Source organism: Cimex lectularius, unplaced genomic scaffold, assembly GCF_000648675.2.
Source record: "Cimex lectularius strain Harlan isolate CLEC.00 unplaced genomic scaffold, Clec_2.1 scaffold147, whole genome shotgun sequence".
Lineage (NCBI taxonomy): Eukaryota > Metazoa > Arthropoda > Insecta > Hemiptera > Cimicidae > Cimex > Cimex lectularius.
The window spans coordinates 53952-77393 of NW_019392851.1; the positions used below are offsets into that span (position 1 = coordinate 53952).

A 23442-nucleotide genomic window follows, 5' to 3' on the forward strand; every position below is an offset into this window, starting at 1 on the left:
GACAATTTCTTTACTACCCATTAACTTATTTCTATTTATATAAAATTTAAAAATTGTTTTTAAAATTTTAAATCTTTGTGCATTTTCAATAAAAGGACTATAAATTTTCCCCCAATATTGAAAATCATGTTAGCTTTATGGCTAAAAACGCTTTCCGAAGAGTAAAATTCATAGGGAGTTTAACATTTAAAATTTCTTAATGATGTGTACCCGAACCCAAATTTTCTACAATTTATCAAAAGATCTAATACTCTTTTTTAATTCCGCGTACGTATTAAATATTGAAAAAATTGTTTGTAATTTCATAATTTTTATTTACTTAGAAAGCCTCCTGGAAAACGTTTTGGTGAATACCCTGTACATGTAAATTACAATAAATAAATAATAAATCTGTTTTTTAAGGTTTTTATGAGCAAATGTTTAAAATTATATTTAAATTTGCCATAGAAGAAAAAACGATTAACAGAAAAAATAATTTTAAAGTCAAACTAGGAACTCAATAAAACCACAATTACTGAAATTTCAAACTAGAGTTTCAGTTTGAAACCAAGAGAGTTTCAGAAACTTTGAAATAATTGTCTGTTCTGACGAAGATCGCAAAACAATTCAATTTCATTTAAGTATATTTTACAAAATATATAGTATATTTACATATTTTAAAGAAAAATTGGTATCAGGATTGAAGATATGAGATTTTGAAATTGGTAAAGAAAGACGTTTTTAATTATAAAAAAAGATGAATTCGAAATAACAAATAAGGGTATTGTTTGTTAGATCGACAAGCGTTTATACGTGGGCGTGAGCGTGGGCAGCGAAGTGAGCAGCTTTGGCAGCAGCAACCTCGGGAGTGTCAGCGACGGTTCCATCGGGATTGAGTGGAGCACCGGCGGTGTAATAGTGGGGAGCGTAAGAATGAGTGTAAACTACTGGAAGGTATCCACCGGCACGTGCGTGTGCGGCGAAATGGGCGGCTTTGGCAGCAGCAACGGCAGGGGTGTCGGCGACCGTTCCGTCGGCGTTCAAAGGAGCACCGGCGCTGTGATAGTAAGGCGAGTAGGTTTGAGAGTAAACTACAGGAAGGTGACCTCCAGCACGTGCGTGAGCGGCGAAGTGGGTGGCTTTTGCAGCAGCAACGGCAGGGGTGTCGGCGACGGTTCCGTCAGCGTTAAGGTGAACACCGCCATACCTGAAGAAAAAAAAGTTTTAGCGAGTGTAGGGACTTTTGGAGGAAATTTATTACCAGTAGCCACTCGCGTAGGTGTGAGGGACGGCTCCACCGGCTTTGGCGAGTTCGGCGTAATGAGCGACCTTTGCTGCTGCGACTTCGGGGGTGTCTGCAACAGTGCCGTCGGGGTTGAGAGGAGCAGGTCCGTGGAAAGCCAGGTGGTGAGCGCTGGCGACGGCGACAGCCGCGCATATCAACAACTGTAAACGTTAAAACAAACACAAAATTATTTTTCAGGTTTAATATTTAAAAAACATTTTTTTTAACTTAGATTTTTTGTTACCTATACATGATCGTATACTACACAAATATGAAATGTTTAATGTACCACAAGGACAACATTGGCACTAATGCCAGTACTGTACCGGTAGAACACCTGAGCCAGCCTGGCACTCAATGTGTATGATTAAGTGTCAAGGAGGTCCCGAGACCACCGTCGGTTGAGGCGATGTGGCGGGTTGTCAGGATGGAAATGAGTGGAGAGGGCTCGAGCAGCATGTTTAGGATGGTTCGAAAATTTGGTGTGGAAGGTTTGGAATCTGGACCTGTCCTGCCGAAGCGAGTACATATACTGATAGCTAGCGGAGCCCCAATACCCAGGGAGATAGAGTTGTCTTTTCTATCTAGGGAGTGCGTGGGAGACTAGGACGATTCATTTCAACCATACTCGGTCGAGACTTTACTCGCGGCACTGGTTAAGCGCACAATGTTAACCCACCCCCTCGGAATGGGCAGGCAGGGGAAGTCAGCATGTCTATCGATTAGTCTGTGGATTTGTGGGCTTCTACACCTAACCTCACGGAAGCAGCAGATTTTCCGTGCGCGGAGGTGAGTCGCTCCTAACTTCAGAATCTAAAACGTGTGATAAACCCTAATCGGCGCACGCTAAAGAACCTCAATGTTACGTCACATTGCGTCCCCAGTGGGAAACAAAAAAAGGATCGGATTAGTTCGTTGACAAAAGGAATACGGAGATCTTTGTGGATAGTGACGGTAATAAGGTGCTTTGACATTTTGTCTAAGGACTTTCGATTGGAAGGATTGGATTCGCTGGATTTTGAATGGCTCGGCAGTACCCCACAGTTCCATTCCGTATGTCCATATTGGTCTTAGTAAAGTCTTGTACAATATTAGCTATGTCTTACTTATCAATCGAATTCGGTCTTAGAACTCTTCGTTGTAATCCAAGTCTTGTATTAGGTTGTTGTGTTTTAAGTCCTAAGTCCTAACCTATAGACCCAGGTATTTGACTTGAGTGAAAACTGGTATCTTTTTGTTGTTGACGTACAATGGAGATGTTGGAGATAGGTTGGACAGAATTCGAGTTAGAAGATAGGATTGCGCTGTCCGCGATGGAGATAATAGTATTGGTAGGCCAGTAGTATAAATGATGTAAAGTATAGGACCAAGGATACTCCCCTGCGGTTCGCTGGCTTGGATCTGTTTGACTTCCGAGAACTCATACCCGTACCTTACTCATTTAAAATAAGAAATAGAGAAAGAAAAATTATTTGACGCGAGATCGTGAAATAATCATCAAAAATGAAAATTTAAAATCCTTATTAAACGCTAATGTCTACTAGGTTGTGAAATAGTCAATCATGACAATCCATTGTAATAAGTAGTTTTTCTAACTTTTTCATTTGAACCAATACCTTACATAAAGATTAATTAATTGAAAAAAGTTATTTGGTCAAGCGGACCACGAAATATAATGGATTTTATAAATAAAACGAAGTAAATCTTCACGTGGCTATTTATTTGTCGCCCAGAATCGAATATATTACACGACATTTGAAAAATGGCAAAAAGGAGAAAAATTCGAAAGGTAGGTTGAGGTGGGAAGTTAGAGCCCGAGTGGATCAAGGTCACGATAGCTCAAGTGGCAGAGCAGAGGCGTTTTTAGCCGAAGGTCGTGGGTTCGAATCCCGTTCGTGACACTAACTTTTTCATTTCAACCAGTACCTAACGTAAATATTAATTAATTGAAAGAAGTTACTTGGTCATTTGGTCCACGAAATAAAATGGATTGAATAAGCAGTTAGTTCTGCTATACACTAAATTCACTAATTTCGTGGTCCGCTTGACCAATTAATATATTACAATTAATTAACACAATTGAAAAATGGCAAAAAGGAGGGAAAATTCAAAAAGGTGCGGTTGACATGGGAAGTTGGTGTCCGAGTGGATCGAGGTCACGATAGCTCAAGTGTTAGAGCAGCGGCGTATCAAGCCGAAGATCGTGGGTTCGAATCCCGCTCGTGCCATTGACTTTTTTATCTCAAATAAAAAACTTAATTAATTGTAATATACACTAAATATGAATTTGTCAAAAAATATAACGTATAAATATCCAGTCAATTTGGCTGTGAAATTCAATTAAAATTAATTATCTTTATTATTAAATTTTGTTTCTATTTCATCTAAATTTCATCGTGAGAATTAAAATGTATGAAGCTCATATTTTTTAACTATTACAATTTGAAAACTATTATGCAGTAGAAAATTTGATCAGATTTAAATTTTTCAATGATAACTTTTAGGCAACAATAATTTTGGGTAGTAAATGTTAAAGGTACTCTCCATAAAAATAGAAATTTTCCATATTATTTGCAAAATGTTTTTTATGGTTATCACTAATTATAATATCAAAAACAGTACGATAAAAATTATAAGTATGAAATTAAATAGAATGATGAACTTTTAATGTGACATATATCAATTTGACTTTAAATGAAAAATTTATGTTTAAGGGTTCATATTAGAAAAATGATATAATAAACATTATCTCATTGTTCTGTATGTAAAACTGGTATCTCTGATGACTCACAAATTGCTTCATGTTCCTGTAAACGAGGCCTCCTGTGCTTTCAATAAACAAGGACTGTCTGTGGGTCAAATGCAAACTCCTCCCCGTTTATATATCGGCGATCCTAGTCTCCCCTCCCATTGATTTTTCATCTTTTGCCGTTCTCCAAACATTATCTCTGCATAATAATCTTGTCAAATCAAGGCAAGTATAAATAATCGCTTTGGAATGGCGATTTTCAACGGGATATCTTTGCAATCGAATTTCAGCCGGATGGGATAACGAGGGCCCATTAGGGCGTTTTGGGGATTTTTATTTCTCTATAATTGTTCCAAATAATATCTCCGAATAGGCCGAATGGGGCAATTAATAATTTCTTCCTCCGGGCGGAATTCAAACAATAAACTAATTACTGGTTTAAAATTACACGTAGTTTTAATAGTTTTCCCTGTTCGACATCATACTAGACCAACACAGAAAACATGATTTTTTTTTAACTGAAACCACCGCTAATTTTTTAAATGTGTCACTTTATTTTCACAAGACCAAAAGTCAATAAGAACCGAAAAAAAAAAATAATGCCTTGACAATTTGTAGAGATCACTACCTAGGGCCAAGTGGGATAATACAAGGGGTAAAAAAATTTTCCTGTTTATTTTTTAACCCCCCCCCCCCCAAATTATAAAAATATACTTTTTTTCTGTTTCATTTTTCTTCGAATATTTTCATTATTAAATATACATGTTTGATTCGAGACCGAGCGATCTAGCCAAGGGCAAGTAATTTAAATATATTTTTAAAATATGTTTTTGTGTCTTTGTTGTGCTTCTATTTAAAGGTTATTATATATCAGTTCATTCGATTTTTTTACTTAAGATTATGAAATAATACGTAAGATCCTAATAATTAAGATTAGATCTGTTAAAAATTGGAAAAAAAACGCTACTAGTAAATTAGGCCAAAAAATTCAGATTTGTTTTAAATACAAGTTAAAGCCCTTAAATAGGACTTTCATAGCAAACAAAAATAAACATTTCCCTGGATCACCTGGGGCATTTTTTCCTCCAAAGTTCCGCTTTCCTATTAAAAAGTCATAACTCCTGGATTTGATCCAATGTCTGCGGTATTACAATTGGGAAAACTGACTGTTTCTTATTTGAGTCTATACCAATAGGAGATGAAATAAAAGAAAAACTTTTTCGAGCGTTTTATTTCATATTGTTAATTCTAATTTATTTACGTGGTCAAAGTTATGCCATTACGTATAGTTTCTAAAGTTAAAGAGTTCTAAACCCTTGTACTATTTATTCCTGAACATCAGTGATCCTTACTAACTTAACTAACAACTTAACACTTTTCATTATCGAAAAAAACATCGGAGGTTATGGAATAAGTTTGAGGGAAAAAATATTTTTTGATTTTCCCGAAATCTTATTCAGGCGTTTGTTCGAGTGCAATTTTGTCAAAACACGTGTACTTAAATGTGAACACAGATTTGATAAATTTTACATTGTTAGAAATATATTATAATAAAAAATTTTATTGCTTTTTTATTCTGTATTTTTATTTTATTATGACAACCCAATCTACTCCTTTGTTTGTAACTAATGGTAAAAATGTGTTTTTCAAGTAAAAATGTACCCTTAATCCATGTTTGTAATCATTAATCCGTTATAAATTCTAAGATCACAATTCTTTATATAGACCAGGAAATATTAATCGTCAATTACCGAATTTAAGCTTTTTTATCACTTGGCTGCTTTTCGAAATTATTCTTTGGCCTCTGCGCCAAATTTTATATCTGAAACAGTTTTTTTAGTTACTTTTAAATGTAATTATCTACGAATGTATCTGTTTACACAGCGTATATCAACAACCATTGATTTTTATGCCATTATAAGTTAAGAAAAATACAGATTAAATCAACAGAAACTTCTGAAATGTTTTATTTTTAATTTTCATTTCTTATTTATTTGCGTAGGTTCACGTTACATAATTACTCATAATTTATGAACTTATAAACGCTTGAACTCTTGAAACGCTGCATATTTCTTCATTGAGACTATATCAACAACCTTTCTGATAAAAATTAAGGATGAAATCAACAAAAACTCCCCAAATATTTTATTTTATATGTACCATTGTAATTTATTTACGGAGGGCACAGTTATGTCATTAAATGTAGGGAATACTGTTCTTAACAGTTGTACTATTTTCTATAAATCAGTTGAATCGTATCAAAGTTCGTTTTTCTGAATTTCGACAAAAATCGGAAACAGAAGGAAAGAGTTCGACTTAAAAATATGTATTTAGGGTTTGTGGGGTGGAGAAAACGAATATCAACTTTGTTTCTTGTTTAACCAATATTAATTATAAATAACTTTAACATAAAATAGTGTTGATTTTTTGGCAAAGCACGTTTTCGTTCATTCCCAATGAGTTAGCTCATTTTTCCAAAAGCACACAAGATTTTGTAATGTATCCTTTACAGTAGTTTAGAACCCAAGAACCTGCAGGTAATAAGCATAAACATAGCCTAAATAAATCAGAACCGAAGGGATAAAATAAAATATTTTTGAAGTTTTTGTTAATTTTATATTTAGTGCTAATGGCTAACCCATAAGCCATAAAGTAATCCTTATTTTTCGCATTGATGACGTAAAAAGCCCAATGATGGTGATACATGTTCGAAGAAGAAAAAATTAACGTGGAATTTTGCTATGATAAATATATTATAACCTTCAAGTATATGAAGAATGATTTTTTTTTCTCGGTTGCTTGAACCCTTTGAAAAAACACTCGGTTACATGCCTAATATTTTTCCAACTTGTATCACCAAAAAAATTGTTTCATTGATATCGGTGATCCTAAGTTCGTATCCTCCATCTTTGTTTTAGTGATAAATCTAATCTTGCCATTTTTCTTTATCTTGCCATTCAGTCGAAAATATCGGACACATAAAATCAATCATAATTTATTTTCTAGCTACATAGATACGTCGTTGATGTTTTTTACAAGCAATACGTTAACATCCAGCCAAGTTTATTATTTAGTACATCAAAGTTGAAGTGGTTGAACTCAAAGCAAAAAGTGTATTCAACCCGGAAAACATTTTCTTCTTAAACCAACCATTGGAGTCCAACAAGCAGAAATTAAATAAATAAAATATTTTTTTCGTTTTACTTACTTTTTAAATTCATTAAATACTTTTTAAATTCATATATTTGCAGACGCTTTACAAATTTACTTCTAGACGAAATTATATTTTTTAATTTTATAAATGCTATCAATTCAAAAGTGTAAGTTGTAAAACAAAATAAATCAATATTATAATCCATTTTTATAAATTTTCCAGACCAATAAAAACACTAATATACGATCAATATATTAACGAAGTAACTTTTGAACACTAAGCGTTGTCATTTTTGTTAATCCGGTGAACATTTCGGAAATGGCACTATGTCACTTATTGGGTCCGTCTTCACTCGCAGGTTTGTTCAACTGGTAATTGTAGCACTAATATACTGACTAATTATACGATATATCAACAAAGCAACATTACAACACCCAGGGATATTAATGTTGAGTTTATTATATTATAGTTTGACTAGTTAAACGACATAAAATGTTTTAATTCAGGGAAACATTTTTTCATCACCAACGTTCAGGCATAGTGACAAAAAAAGTAAATTTTTACGTTCCAAAAAAAAAATCTATTTTCTTGTTGGCATGTGATAACATATGAGCAATGAAATCGAAATATATCGCCAAGGTAATTATCTCATTTCTATACAAAAATTGATTTATTTTGCTGAAACTTTTTTTTCAGTTGATCTCAAATGCAGAATTAACAATAATTTATCTCCAACGTCCTTATAAAACCAACAGGCATACGCGTAAATCAACGCTTTTTTAATTATCTATATTGCCATAATTTATCGTACCCATTACCTGAAATACAACCTCATGTTTCTATTAAGATTCATGAATTTATAGAATGTCGATTACTGGAGATTAAGGGTCACACAGAAATGTATATTCGAGAAAAATAATAAAGAAATGTTTTAATTTTTTTAATGGTATGTTTTCAAATATAAAATTTATGTCAGTATATTTTAACTATAAGCATATATTAAGTAAGGTATTGATTGAGATAAAAAAAGTCAGCGTACGAGCGGTATTCGAACCCACGACCTTCGGCTAAATACGCCGCTGCTCTACCACTTGAGCTATCGTGACTTCGATCCACTCGGACACCAACTTCCCATCTCAACTTTGGTCAATCGGACCGCGAACTCTAATAGATTGAATAAACAAAATAAAGTATATCTTCACTAAAGCTCTTCGTGACTATTTCATTTGTCGCCGATAATCGAACAGACGACATTTGAAAAATGGCAAAAAAGAGGGAAAATTCAAAAGATGCGTTGAGATGGTGAGTTGGTGTCCGAGTGGATCGAAGTCACGATAGCTCAAGTGGTTAAAGCAGAGGCGTATTTAGCCGAAGGTCGTGGGTTCGAATCCCACTCGTGACGCTGACTTTTTTATTTCAACCAACACCTTACATAAAGATTAGTTAATTGAAAGTTATTTGGTCAATCGGACCACGAAAGCTAATGGATTTTATAAGCAAATATTTTTTGGGTATATTTATTAAGTCTTTTAAGCCCCAGTGTAAAAAAATAAAGATAGAAATTAAAATCCTGGACACACAGTATATTTATATTAATTATATATATGCTATATTATTTATTTTATACAGTACTATATAAATTATAGTTTAAATATAAATACCTACCAGCAGGTGGTTAAAATTAAAAAGAGAATCACTCGGCTTTGGCATTGATGGGCAAACGGCCTTGTTTTCAATCTGGTCTCTGCATTTTTCAAGACAATCAAAATACATAAGGTCTTCACTCTTAGTAAGGACCAGGAAATAAATGTGCGTGATACCTATTTGGGTATAATAATATACTCGACGTGTAATTCAACTCGTCATAATAATTATAATTATATTTGGCCCACTATAGTGCGACTTTGGTGTTAATGCTTGATGACATCAAATATAATTTTGGTAAAAAATTTTTCCAACTGGTAAAACTAGTGCGTACATCGTCATGTTGATTTTGTTGTCAACAAAATTCCATTATAAAATAACATTAGTAACTTAGATACAAAAATATGATTAAAAAACTTCTTTATATTTTTTTATGTAAATATAACATAATAGTGATTTTGAAGAGTCCACTGAAGATCTAATATTGTTGGACTGGTTCATTTTCCGCAGATGGCATAGATCAGACATAATTAAACCGGGCAAGTACCAACACATAAATTATTGATTGCTGTCAGGACGAAGCTCATGCACGGTAACTCTCAGGGCAAATATGTAGAGACAGCCTTGCCTCTAAATCAAGTTAATACATGATTTAAAACCGTCACGGGTTACGGCCAACCATCCCGGAAAGATAACCCAGGAATAGATATAGAGTTGTTCCATTAACTTCGATTTTTTACGATACCGTAAGTCCATTTAGCAGGGTAAAAAAATTACAAATAAATTATAAATAACCTTTTCTACGTCCTTCAGTTTTATTGTTACAGCGTACGCGTTTGAACCGATAAGAGAGAAACAAAAATATATTAGTGCGATTATTCTATCCTCACGCCTTCGTGTCCTTCTGCATCTATGAACACAGTGGGTTTCGTCGGATAAATAAAACTGGTTCACTCATTGTAGAATAACAAGCCCATTAAATCAAATCGTTCAGTTTGTGGATGTGGGTGGAATTTTTTTGGTCTTATTAAATAAATATCTGACAAAATTCTTTTAATTGTACATCAGCAAAACCTAATAAATGTTTTTTCTAATAAGCTTTGCTTTTCTCCTATCGCTTAATAAAGTTTGACTCTAAAACTAGAGAAGAAACAATGTCATTACGAGTTTTCCCTCCTTTTGCCATTTTTCAAATGTCGTGTAATCGGTTTGGATTCTCGACGACATTTGAAATGGCGACGGAGAGCTTTAGTGAAGTGTACTTCATTTTTAAATCATTAATTCACTAATTTCGTGGTCCGCTTGACCAATTAATATAAGACAATTAATTAAGGTTTTTAGTTGAGATGAAAAAATTGGCAAAAGGAGGGAAAACTCATAAGGTGGGGTTGAGATGGGGAGTTGATGTCCGAGTGGATCGAGGTCACGATAGCTCAGGTGGTAGATCAGCGGCGTATCTAGCCGAAGGTCGTGGGTTCGAATCCCTCTCGTGCCATTGACTTTTTTTCTTCTCAACTAAAAACCTTAATTAATTGAAATATATATAATGTTAAATTGTTTACAACGTCGGTTCACACAATTTGTTTTACACTTTGATTACATTTATGTTTAAATGTGCAATTGCAATGTCAAATTCTCATATATATCGTAAAGTGAAATCTTTATTGGTCTGTCTGTGAAATATATTACAGTCCTTGTGTCATTATGATGATGATAAGGAAGAGGAGGATACTACGATGCGGAGGTTTGGTAATCTCCATGCAATCTCTTCTGGGATATGGTATTTTTCCTAGTTCCTTAGTTCTGTTCAATTGTCTCGATCCTTATTTTAAGGAGTGGAAGGTCATTGATTATTATTAATACAATTCTTTTTCCAGAGTTAAATCGGATGCTATTATGCCAGAGATTATACAAAATGTAGATATCATATCAGATAATTAGCCACTAATTAAAGTACTGAATCCAAAGATAATCGGGTCCAGTACGGTTTTAACGCCAGATCTCAGCAAAAGAGTCCATTGCCTTTGGATAATAAAGTGTCATATCTTTTTTTTCTACAATGGATACCAGGAACTGGAGGAGGTCCCCCTGAGCACTGCAGCTGTACAGCTTATTGTACTTTATCCCAGGTCGATTTTTGAGGTCACAACACGCATGAATCCTCTGGTGAGCCGGTGTTCTTCCACGGAAGAAATTCATTTTTGAAGGGGTTGGGACCAAATTCAGAGTCGCTGAGATCCGATCCCCCCCCCAGACCGATTGATGAGTGCCGTGTCAATTTATTTCAATTACGGCCACAGGTCCCTTTAGGCATCAGAAAAAAAGTCCAGTCCTAAGGCGGCGGTGGGGATCGAACCGACGACCGAGGGATCTACTAGCCGAGCTGCTATATGGGAACGGACTCGTAGTAGCTTAGTGCAATGCTCCTGGCGGGAAGTTAGAGAAGAGGCTGTTCTTCTATCTGTGACCTCCGCCTAAACACTTGTGTATGACCTTTGTTACAACCCCGGCCTCTGGGGTACGAAGATCGGACCATCGAAGCGTATAGCGTTGAGGACGCTCAGAAGTGGTCGTCGAATGCGTGATGGTGGATGGTAACAGATAGTAATCGGTGATGCCTCCATGGGCTTCCTTTACCGAAGGCAGTCTCCTCTAGGGGGTGGTTAGAAATTCCACTTTAAACAAAACCGCGGCCTGAGAGGATCCGGAAGTTCTTCCACTGGAGGAGCCCCAATACTCTGGGAGATAGAATGGCCTTCTCTATCTAGGGAATGCGTGGGAGACCAGGCTGATGCGTTGGGTAGCCTTTTTACGAGCGGCATACGGTCTGTTGCTTAATGCAGACCCGATCACTCGGAATGGGCAAGCGGGCAGTGAGGTTCGTCTTGGCTTCTCGGGGCTGGGACAGCTTCTACGCTTGCGGCTGTAACACCCATTCAGTTATGAGCGGAGGTGCATCATCTCTCGTCTAGAGAATTAGGTACCGACGCTAAAGATTTTCATTGTCCTTTTAAGGACGATCGAGTATTTGGGAACGTGTCATATTACTGACACATTTTCTGTGATACGATCCTTCTCTTAACAAGTAGCTGATAATTGACTTATTCCCTGTACCTTTGCTATATCTCTGGTCTATTGAGCAGTTACTTTGCATTCGAAAATAATCGGTTGGTAGTTTCTTAGTTTCTTTCTCCTGATTGCATAACCTACAAATGAGGTCATCATTGAAAATGTTATGTAGTGGTTTTCTCAGACCTAGTGACCGGTATATATATCCTATAACTCCTTCGGGCTATTCCCTGGCTATATATATATTACACAGGGCGGGCGACCAGGACCCGAGGGGTTAAAAGCCTGAGTAGGCCCGTACCCCATCCCTAGAAGGTCCGGGACCTGGTCGGCTCACGAGTCCTGTATAAACCTATTGGACCTATTCACAAACCCCAGGATTGTGGACCATTTTATCCTGGGGAGTGTTTTGGTTATGTCCTCTCCTTCGAAAGTATTAAATCTTTCCCTAGCATACCTATCGCATTCTGCGAGGTAGTGTCGGGCCGTTTCTTCTTTTGTTTCGCAGAAGCGGCAGAAGGGGTCTGGTAGAGTACCCATTATGAAGAGGTGTCTTCTCAAGGGGCAATGGCCCGTTAGGATACCTATCAGCCTCCTTATTCCCCTCCTAGAGTTAGAGAATAGCCATTTCGATTCTTTAGGTTTGATTTCCTTCAGAAACTCCTTCGATTGCCTGCATCCTGGGGACATATTCCATTCCTTAAGGAATTGTTTCATGCCCCAGCTACCTATACTCTCTTTTGCTGTGCTTAAAGAGTGGGGTAATACCGGTTGTGGTCCGACGAACTCAGTATTTGATCCTTCCTTGGCCAGGCTGTCCGCCTCCTCATTGCCATAGTGCCCCTTATGAGCAGGTATCCATATGAGGGTTACCCTATTCTCATACCTGGTGCTTTCTCTCATTCCCTGGCTAACTGTAGCAATGTGTTTACCAGTTTTGAGGCTTTTTTAATCATAACTGTATCTGGCACCTCTGGAGTTCAACCAATTCTCCTTTCGTTTTTTGCGCAATTGACATGGGAGAAGTTGTGTTTGATCTTTTAACCCAAGTATATTATCTGAGCCGATAGGTCTTGTACATTCTCCATGGCCAGTTTGTCAGCTTTTAAATTATTCTGAACTCGTATTCTGGCATAGTGTCAGGTGTATGCATCCCCTACCTATTTGAAATGTGAACTGTTTACCTGGCATTATGGCAGCTTGGCGTTCTGATATGAGCAGTATGCATTTCACTTTGAAAGACCGAGACGTATATCTCTAATGATTGCTAATGTTTTGGGCTTTTACAGAATATGCCTGACATGGTTTTAAGCCAGCTGCATATCATATCATCGTTGATCTCTTACAGAATGTTGCAAAGGATGTTTCCGCCATCGGAACTTCTTAGTCTCCATCCAATTTGATTGTTTATCGGAGCAATGAGCTTTTTCTAGTTTCTCCTCGTATCAATGTTTCCAATGTGGGTGGGTTTAATAGTGTTTCTAAGGTAATTGATAGGTTTTTTTTCAGTGCCCCTGTTTGTCAAATTTACTACCACTTGTTTGCAATAGAAAATATTTTTGGATACATACCGTTGCAACCAGGAAATGTGATCTAAATTTACAAGTGATTTGTATGTACGAAATTGTGAATACAATAGAAATCGAAGGCAGATGTAAGCATCTGAAGTGTTTTACCAATTGGCGTTACCTTTTATCGAAATCTAATTTTTATAACATTTATTGGTTTTCACAAGGTAAAAAGGACAAACTGAGAAAGATCATAGGTAAAAAATTAGTTTTTATTGTATAAAAATAGAGTAGGTAAAACGTTTAGGTGTTGGGCTGTTAACCAAGCCTAGCGAGAGCTTGGTTGTAAGGAACAAAATGTTGAACCTTCCTTGCAACAACTGCAGGCGTTTCTGCGACGGTTCCATCTGCGTTGAGGGGTGCCTAACCGTAGTAGGCCGTAGAAGGTTGGAAAACAAGAGTTCCGTGTCTAGCACCGGCGTGGGCTGCAAAATGTGCTGCTTTGACCGCTTGGACCTCAGGAGTGTCGGCTACCGTACCTACGACACGATTTGAAAATTACCCTAGATAAAAATACTGAAATGATTTTTGTTTACCGTCGGGGTTGAGGGGTGCAGGAGGTCCCAACCATTTTCCACCAGTGTAGTAAGAGACGGGGATCAAATTGTACGCTCTGGCTTTGGCGACTGTGGCGAAGTGCTGTGCTTTGGCCGTGGCGACTTCGGGGGTGTCAGCGACAGTGCCGTCCGGGTTCAAGGGTGCCGGGGCATATCGTTTCGACCTTCTGAGGGCGCCTATGTGAGCCGCGAAGCGAGATGCTGTGGCACCTGCGCCTACCTGGTTGTTAGCAACTTCCACAGGTGGGAGACCGAGATAAGCCCTTAAAAAAAGTCATCATTTTGTTAAGAGAAATCCCATTAAATAAATTAAACAAAAACCTCTTGTAAAAATAATCTAATAAATCTATGTCAAAATATTTATTACAAACAATTCAGGAAATTAAAAAGTTTATTATTCACTTCAACATAAAGCAAACATTTAATTTTAGTCTTTCAACTTCTGATTAAATAGTAACTTAAAAAATTGTTTGTTCTAACTTACAAGGCAGTGAAAAACTGGTAGTTTAGCCAAAAGGAAAATTATGAGTGTCTTACTGAAATGACTCTTGTTATAGTGGGTACATTTCAATGTTACACAAAATGTTCTAAGCATTTCATTTTGACTAAAAAAGTGCTATTTGATAGTAGCCAATTCTAAATATTAAAATAGCTTTTAGTGTCAATCTTAAATAAACCTGTTTGTCTACAGAGAACTGAGATTATATTTTAAAAAACCTTGTGGCGAACTTCATAAAATAAAAGACTTTTGACAATTCTTTAAGAAAGTAAACTGTAAAAACATACATTGCTGGATATATGTAAAAATTGATTGTTCAAACAAAAATTATGAATGGTATATTTTTGCTTGTTCTGAAAATAACGTTGAACTTGACTATTGATGAAAAATATCTGTTTGCTAATTTGTGTTTTTATTTATAAAAGTGTTCTTAGTTTATATTCTTATTATTCTTTTATTTTATTTAAATATTAAATTGTGGTGTTTACCTGGCTTTAGCATGTGCGGCAAAATGGCCTTTTTTTGCGTGTTCTACTTCCAGTGTTTCAGCGACGGTTCCGTCGGGGTTCAGACGTTCTTTGTCGTACCAATAGTAACCCGATCGGCTGTAGGGCGACGATCCGGGAGTAGAGATCCTAGATAAAATTCACGTTATCTCTGGGTTTTTCTACTTTATCTAAACTGGAAAAATACCATTGTCCGGGGTAGTGAGGAACGGCACCTCCAGCTTTGGCAAGTATAGCATAATGGGCAACCTTTGCCCTGGCTACTTCAGGAGTGTCGGCGACGCTACCGTCTCGGTTAAACCGAGCATACTCCTGATAATAAGGTCCTCTGCAATCGGGTCGCGAAGACCCGGCAGCGACAAACGCACAAAACACTAACTGCGAGAAAAAAAAGGTCTTCCATTAAAAGTTTGTATACCACCTTATACAAAGTCACATTCATAATGTATACAATCAACTTCATATACATGTTTAATTCAATCATGTAAAAATAAATTTTCTCAACAGTTGATTATTTAGGCGCACAAAACACTAACTGCGAAAAAAAATCTGTCATTAAAAGTTTGTATACCACCTTATACAAAGTCACATTCATAATGTATACAATCAACTTCATATAAATGTTTAATTCAGTCATGTAAAAATAAATTTTCTCAAATTTTGACTTTTTAAAAATTGTTATCTTTTGTCTTTGAGTCCGGATTTCTGGTTTCTTTGTTGTTAAAAAACTTTCTCATTCTCATTTTCACCTTGTGAGTTCTATCGGACAGGCGGAACTAAACATGATTAATCTTGAAAAAGCAGACCATATATAAACTCAGTATAGAAATTTTGATAGCTATGATCTCAAAAGTTGATAGATACACGACCCTTGATTAATCCCATCATGTTAATCTTCTTGATTTTCATAGTTTATACTACCATACATTAATATATAGTATGTTGTTGGCTATACAATCAACTTGGCAGCGCCTATTTTCAATAATCATGATGAAAGTTTGGGGAAAATCTGGAAAAAACACAGATCGTTCCTATGTAAGAAAATTTAATGAATCAGTTCCTTATTTCCTGTACTCCTGGTCGAACAAATTCGTTTAAAGGAAAAACGTTTCCTTAACATTAACGTACATTCATATTTCAAATTTTTCAGGTTTGGATGTACCAAGTTACTCAAAATTTAAATTGATCGCTATAACTGTAACATTTAACCGTTTGGCTAAATGCCTTGGAAATTTTCATTTATTCAAATCGTTCCTGTTAATAGGGGCTGTTTGCTGGGGGAAATTCTCGCAACGGCATTCGTACATGCTCCGGATCGCATTGCAAATTTAAATATATACCGTTCAGCCGGAAATGCGAAAGGGAAAACATCCGGGTGACCTATAGTTTATTCAAAACTATGAAGAAATATGGAGTTGAAAAAGTACTCAAATTGAAACTTTATGATTATTTTTTTATTAAAATGACGGTAAATTTTAGCTAAATGATAGTTTCTAAATTTCTAAATGTATGAAGATAAAAAAGGAAACAGTTTAAAACTTGTTTTCCCTCCAATATATATATATGTCATGATTGGTTTAAGGATCACAAAACGCATTTTGTTAAAATATTGTTTTATATTAATCCACAACCCTTTGAACAAAGAACGAAACTGATTCCATGACATTCCCAGCTTAAGAAGTACCTCAAATAATTTTAGAAAAATGCGAATCGAATGTTCTACTGTATCATGTCTTGATGAACTTGAACGCTGTTTGAAGACTATCGTTGTTTATTTTATCGTGTGTCAAAAAGTACCTTTCAAGTTAAAACATAATCTATCAACTCCCTACTTTGTATTTAAAAAAATTGTATTTAAAAAATACTCAAAGCGGAATAAAAACATTTTTTTTATAAAACAATTCGTAAAATTTTTTCACAAATTTAGGTTCTTGCAAAAATTAACGATTTTGAGGGGATGAAATGAAATATTTTAAAGCAATAATGTGTAGAGATTAGTGAACATTAATCGATAGTTATTCAGATATCGTGAGATGCGGTCGGGTGTGATGTAGGTTTCAGAAAAACATTTTCTTTATCGTGCCAACGTTTCGATCTTTATTGAGATCATCTTCAGGGCCTGGGATTTACAAACAATGTTTACATTTAACAAATACATTTAGGATGTGGAAAAGTGAATTTATACAATGCAAAATATATTTTATATTCAAACAAATTATTTCTACTCACTCAAAGTGTTTGTCTTTCGTGTCCTGTCGAGAGTGCCAGTGAGATTTTGCTGTTTTATGTTTATATATGTTTGGTTTTGAAGGGGTGGGGAAGGAAGTCGGTATAGAAAAGACATATTTGGATAAGGCGTCGGCTTCTTGACATATATTGACAGCTGTTCCTACAGATCAAATTCAAACTACTTAGATACATTTAATAGCTTTCACCCACGTCTACAATTTACACATGAAATCGAAAACAACAAAACATTCCCATTTTTAGATACACTTGTAATAAAACAACCAAATGACACATTTATCACAGATTGGTACCAAAAACCAAGAATCACATATCGCTACCTCAACTTTAAATCTCACCATCCTCTTCATACAATAGTAAACACGGCCAAAGGGTTACTTCACAGAATGATTACCCTAAGCCATGAATCATTTCACCACAAGAACATAAAGATATACAAACAGATCCTCCATAACAATCTCTACCCTAAGCACATAATTAACAGAATAATCAACACCTACAACTCAACACTAACACATTCCACTATTACAAATAATACTACATTAAGTATATGAAATACAAACAAACAATCACACATTTCCATGCCATTCATTCACGGCCTATCACATAAATTAAACACATTTCTCTCGTCTGATAACTTCAAAATAGCTTTCAAAAATTATAAAACAATCCAAACACTTTTTTCTAAAATTAATGATCCCACATCAATAACAAATAAATCTGACGTAATCTACAAGATCAACTGTTTAAACTGTCCGGCAACTTACATCGGTCTTACATCCCAATATCTGGACAAGAGAGTAAAGCAACATATCTATGATTGCAAAAAACCCAAGCAAAGTCCTACAGCACTCGCTACCCACCATTTTGAACACCAACACAATTTCAAAAATCCAAATATATTACATAAACAAAACAAATATAAATGTAATTTCTTAGAAATGGTTCATATCAACCGAGATAAACACAGCATCAATTACAGAACAGGTACATGTAAGCTCAGTCGCAGCTACGCCAATATCATTAATCAAATACAATACAGATAACATACCTATATCATTACATTACATTCCACACATCAAATACTTTTCACATAGTCTAATTTTCCAACAATTTAGCTTTCCTTTTCCTATTTATCCCCTTTCTATATAATCCTGAAATGATAATCTGGCCGAACCATTACCAACACATTTTTTTCCTTTGTCGGCTCTTTTCACTTCAAAGAAGCCGACGACTTACACAAAATTGTCTTTTATATACCGACTTCCTTCCCCATCCTTTCAAAACCAAACATATATAAAGATAAAACAGCAAAATCTCACTGGCACTCTCGACACGACACGAAAGAATGGCACAATTACACAGAAGACAAACACTTTGAGTGAGTAGAAATACTTTGATTGAATATAAAATATATTTTGCATTGTATAAATTCACTTTTCCACATCCTAAACGTATTTGTTAAATGTAAACTATGTTTGTAAATCCCAGGCCCTGAAGATGATCTCAATAAAAGATCGAAACGTTGGCACGATAAAGAAAATGTTTTTCTGAAACCTACATCACACCCGACCGCTTCTCACGATATCTTAATAAAAAAGCAATAATGATCACGACGGTTGACCATGAGAAACGGCAAGGCAATTTCTCAAATCGTTATTGCGGCTGAGACGAAAATAGCCGCAAAAAAAAAAACAGTTTCTCAACATTTTAATTGTTGCTAATTTTAACGACTTATATCTTAGATTTTGTAGTGTACTAAAATGAATTAAATTCACTAATTTCGTGGTCCGCTTGACCAATTAATACTTTATAATTAATTAAGGTTTTCAGTTGAGATGAAAAAAAGTTAATGGCACGAGAGGGATTCGAACCCACGACCTTCGGCTAGATACGCCGCTGCTCGACCACCTGAGCTATCGTGACCTCGATCCACTCGGACATCAAAAATGAAAAATGGCAAAAGGAGGGAAAACTCATAAGGTGGGGTTGAGATAGGAAGTTGATATCCGAGTGGATCGAGGTCACGATAGCTCAGGTGGTCGAGCAGCGGCGTATCTAGCCGAAGGTGATGGGTTCGAATCCCTCTCGTGCCATTAACTTTTTTTCATCTCAACTGAAAACCTTAATTAATTGTAAAGTATTAAAATGAATGTTGAACGAACAAAAACCTCTTGCACACATTTCACAACTAAATGAATTTGAAAATTGGTTAAATTCAATAAAATATTAGAGTTCGATGCTTAACCAGAAAGTGCAGACTTTGCTGAAAAGGGAATCTTTATTCCATCATTATCATTCCCTGTAAATTAAAACGCGATAAATTAATTGACGTTGAGCAGAAAACTAGGAAAAATAAACCAGCTTTTCGTCCTAAAAACGGTCGCTACATAATTTGTTGTATACCCAAGTTGTTACGCAAAAGGCGCTAGAGTATGAACATTAACCACAATATGTTTTTTCTTTCAGACCTTTATGTTTTAAACTATCATGTGCCATAAAAACTGGGGTTGTAAAACAGAAAAGAGAAAATATTTGAGCATTTGTCTTCCTTTTTGTCACAGCAGTAGTGTCGACTCCGGCAGATTTTGACACTAAATTCTTAGCGATCATCTCCAATCGTAATCCTCGAGGTGGTTGGCAGGACATTTATCGAAGGTGTCTGAAAGGTACCACAAACAACGCCTCGGGCATTTATTTCGAAATATTTTTTTTTAAATTCGCCATAAAAAATTGAGCCAAAAGCAATTCTGCTTCTTATACAAAACATTAACGCAACATTAATATCCGATCCCCATTCAGCCGCTGCACAAACTTCTGATAATATTTAAATATTTTTCGCTTTTGTCAATTAAGTGAAACCTCACAACAGTTTTTTACTAAGGATTAAAACTAAAAATTTCACTTTTGCTTGTCTTTAATACTTAATTCATCTTGCATGACAAAATTCTGCCTAAAAAAATTTACTGTTCCTTTTGTAGGAAACGGACCGTGTACCTGGATTCCGATTTTTACTTTATTTCTTTTAAGATTTAAGAACTAACTTATATACACTTTTAAAAATTACTTTAATTTAAACTTAAACCATTTAAAATATATACTTTTTATAACATTTAAATTTTTTAATGTCATATCGTCAATATGTTCAAAACCTCTGTGGGCGAGCATTATTACAAAAATTTTTATTAAAATCTAAACTTAAACAATTAATCTCTAATAACTATAGCAAGTTTACATTAATATACTTTCATAATTTTAGCTTTAAATCTGTTTATAAATATTTCTACATGATGGTGTAAAGATAAAATCTCGAGACCATTGAGGTCAACTGGCTGCTACCAACATAAATAATAAAAATGACTTGACTTATCCTTCAGTGAATATTTTAAGAGAAAATTATTATAATTGGGTTACAAAATAAGCACATTGTTAAGTGATTTTTGTCAGAGCATCTACAAACTATGTGGCATTTTTCGAACTGTTAATTATGTTTAAGTACCTAGATTTTTTAAAAGAATATAAATTAAAAGAATGGTTGATTCGTTATACAAGTGATCCCATTACACAAAATAATAATAATAGCATGATTGGCGGTTTTTTGACGAAAACAACTAAAAGAGATATTTATAAAATTACACCCCATTCATCGGAATGCTTATATCTTTTGCAAATAGGGGTTGAATATATGTCTCAAAAACCACTTACTAATTGTTTCATGATGTAGGCGTATGTATACACGGCTTTCTGTGTTAGACAAAGCAAGGACTGTACGAATACACGGACATGAGTCCATGCATGTCTATATATACATTCCAGTAATGCCTCTATTGATATCCCCTCTCTGAGAGCCGAGCAATCGCCCTCTCTTTCTTTGTTGTTTGTTTCGTTCTTAAAATCCTAAGTCATCACCTTTGCATAATCTGGTGCTCCTCCTTCTGTCAAAGTTCGGGTGGGGAAGCGGATCTGGTGTCTTCTCCGACGAGGAAGGAGGAGATCGAGTTTTTTTTATCAGTTGGTCACTCGCTCCCTCAGCAGCGGTTATTGACGACCTGAATGTTCGATTTCTGGAATCGTTCAGCAGTTTTCATCCAAATTTATGTATTAAAAAAAAACCATTTAATTATCAAAACATTGAGCATTTTTTGAAATCTTCAGTGGCTATTAGTTTTCACAAGAATATACCATGTTCATTAGGCCACAGCACTTCCTATTCTTAGGAAATAAACTTATTTTTATAAGGTAATCATAATATTATTGAATATCCGTTATTTTCCGTAGTCCGATTGACTAAATAACTTCTTTCAATTAAATAAACGTTTTATCTCAACTAAAAACCTTAATTAATTGTGTTATATTAATTGGTCAAGCGGACCACGAAATTAGTGAATTAAGTTTTATATAAGGTTTTGGTTGAACTGAAAAAGTCAGTGTTCAACCTTCGACTAAATACGCCGCTGCTCTAACCACTTGACTATCGTGATTTCGATCTATTCGGACACCAACTCCCCATCTCGACCCTTTTCGAATTTTCCCTCCTTTTTGCCATTTTTCAAATTTCGTGAATCAAGATTCGTCTCGGAGACATATGAAGTGGCGGAGATCGAACATAACTTCATATGCCGCCAAGAATCGAATTCTGGTTACACGACATATGAAAAATGGGAAAAGGAGGGAAATTCGAAAGGTTGTAGGTTGAGATGGGTAGTTGGTGTGTGGATCAATGTCACGATAGCTCCAGTGGTCAGAGCAGCGGCGTATTAGCCGAAGGTCGTGGGTTCGAATCCCGCTCGTGACACTCACTTTTTCATTTCAACCAAAACCTTACATAAAAAGATTAATTAAAAAAAATTATTGAATATGTTTACTATAGAATCATTTTTTAAATATTCTTTTAAAGACATTAAACTTACTTAAAATCAACAAATAAGAGAAAGGAGAGATGAAAAGGAAGGATAATAGGAAACGTAGAGAGAGGAATGATAAAAGAGGTAATCAACGAGAGGGGGAAGGTCACTTTCCCTCACAAGGCAAAAGTGAAGAAAAATCTCTTTTAACCTCTTACAACAGGCAGAGAAACGTGTACTTACTCTACCCAGGGATCAACACCGGGGACGATTGCTTATTTAAATCTATAACACACATTTAAATTATAAAATTTATTGATTAGTAAAATCGTATTGGTATTTATATTGCTTATGTTGTTTATGTACATTAAAATACGAGACGCAGCTAATCAATATAATGTACTGTTATTATTAGAATAAAGAATTATAATTATTTTTATTCTCATTTTTATTGTTAATCATAGTTAAAACGATCCTCAAGATCACCAGACCGTCTGCTGAGTAATAAAAGAAAATGAATAGGCCAACTACTTAAGAAATAGGAATATTAAAATAGTCCCTTAATGTACATTAAAAGTTTCTATCAGTTTTATTAATTTAATTTTTTTAAAATAACTTTATTTCTGCCTGCTCCTTTTATCAGACTACATGCACTAGAATTACATAAGTTCGTACTGTAATAGAATACAGAATTGTTATACATTTACTTATCAAAATGGGTACATAAATTAAACGAATATCACATTATTAATAATGTGAAGAAATAACAATTTGTGCAAATAACAACTATATGCCTACGATATATATTATACAGTAAATGTAGATTATCATTCCTTATCACGTTAATTTGACAAAAATACATTTGTCCATACTGAATTATTTATTTATAGTTTTTCAACGTTTGTACAAATTTCAAGCCCTGCTTTTGATATACCGAAATCAGGTTTTATTGCTCTGTTGGCCGTTTCACTATATTGAACCAAACATCGTATCTTTCTATATCGAATGTGCAACAATCTGTTCTAATGTGACTTACTATATTAAATCTTGAATTTACCATGGTTTGTCATGGCCATTGTGGATATGAAGGTATGCTTTATATCTAGTCGAAGTTCGTTACGTTATAGTCGGAAAATAGCGTTTTGTTATTTTCTCATCATTACTTTTTATGTTCTTCTCGTGTAGAAATGTGTGGTGATTAGTGACCGTTAATCGATAATTATTCAGAAATCGTGAGATGCGGTCTGGTGTGATGTTGGTTTCAGAAAAACATTTTCTTTATCGTGCCAACGTTTCGATCTTTATTGAGATCATCTTCAGGGCCTGGGATTTACAAACATT

At 35.2% G+C, this 23442-nt stretch overlaps 2 protein-coding genes across 2 annotated transcripts; both read right to left on the reverse strand.

Annotated features, from left to right (window-relative positions):
* Window positions 1-605: 605 nt before the first annotated feature.
* LOC106670437 (cuticle protein 18.7-like) lies at window positions 606-4130 on the reverse strand. The gene is made up of 3 exons (XM_014400773.2): window positions 4056-4130; window positions 1241-1425; window positions 606-1186 (listed from the first exon to the last, which is right to left on the reverse strand). The coding sequence occupies exons 1-3, from the start codon at window positions 4065-4067 to the stop codon at window positions 787-789; spliced, it is 597 nt and encodes a 198-aa protein (XP_014256259.1). The 5' UTR covers window positions 4068-4130; the 3' UTR covers window positions 606-786.
* Window positions 4131-13639: 9509 nt separating this feature from the next.
* On the reverse strand, window positions 13640-21065 carry LOC106669685 (cuticle protein 18.7-like). The gene is made up of 5 exons (XM_014399329.1): window positions 20963-21065; window positions 15198-15388; window positions 14993-15139; window positions 13985-14268; window positions 13640-13927 (listed from the first exon to the last, which is right to left on the reverse strand). Exons 1-5 carry the CDS (start codon window positions 20972-20974, stop codon window positions 13812-13814), a joined length of 750 nt encoding a protein of 249 aa, XP_014254815.1. The 5' UTR covers window positions 20975-21065; the 3' UTR covers window positions 13640-13811.
* Window positions 21066-23442: the final 2377 nt, after the last annotated feature.

Bases quoted from the DNA above. Each gene is read 5' to 3' on its own strand.
- LOC106670437 (XM_014400773.2), bottom strand. The intron at 1,187-1,240 runs GTAATAAATTTC...TTTTTTCTTCAG, and splicing joins ACCTACGCGAGTGGCTACTG to GTATGGCGGTGTTCACCTTA.
- LOC106669685 (XM_014399329.1), bottom strand. The intron at 15,140-15,197 runs GTATTTTTCCAG...AATTTTATCTAG, and splicing joins CCTCACTACCCCGGACAATG to GATCTCTACTCCCGGATCGT. The intron at 14,269-14,992 runs GTAAACACCACA...ACTTTTTTTAAG, and splicing joins GCCGCACATGCTAAAGCCAG to GGCTTATCTCGGTCTCCCAC.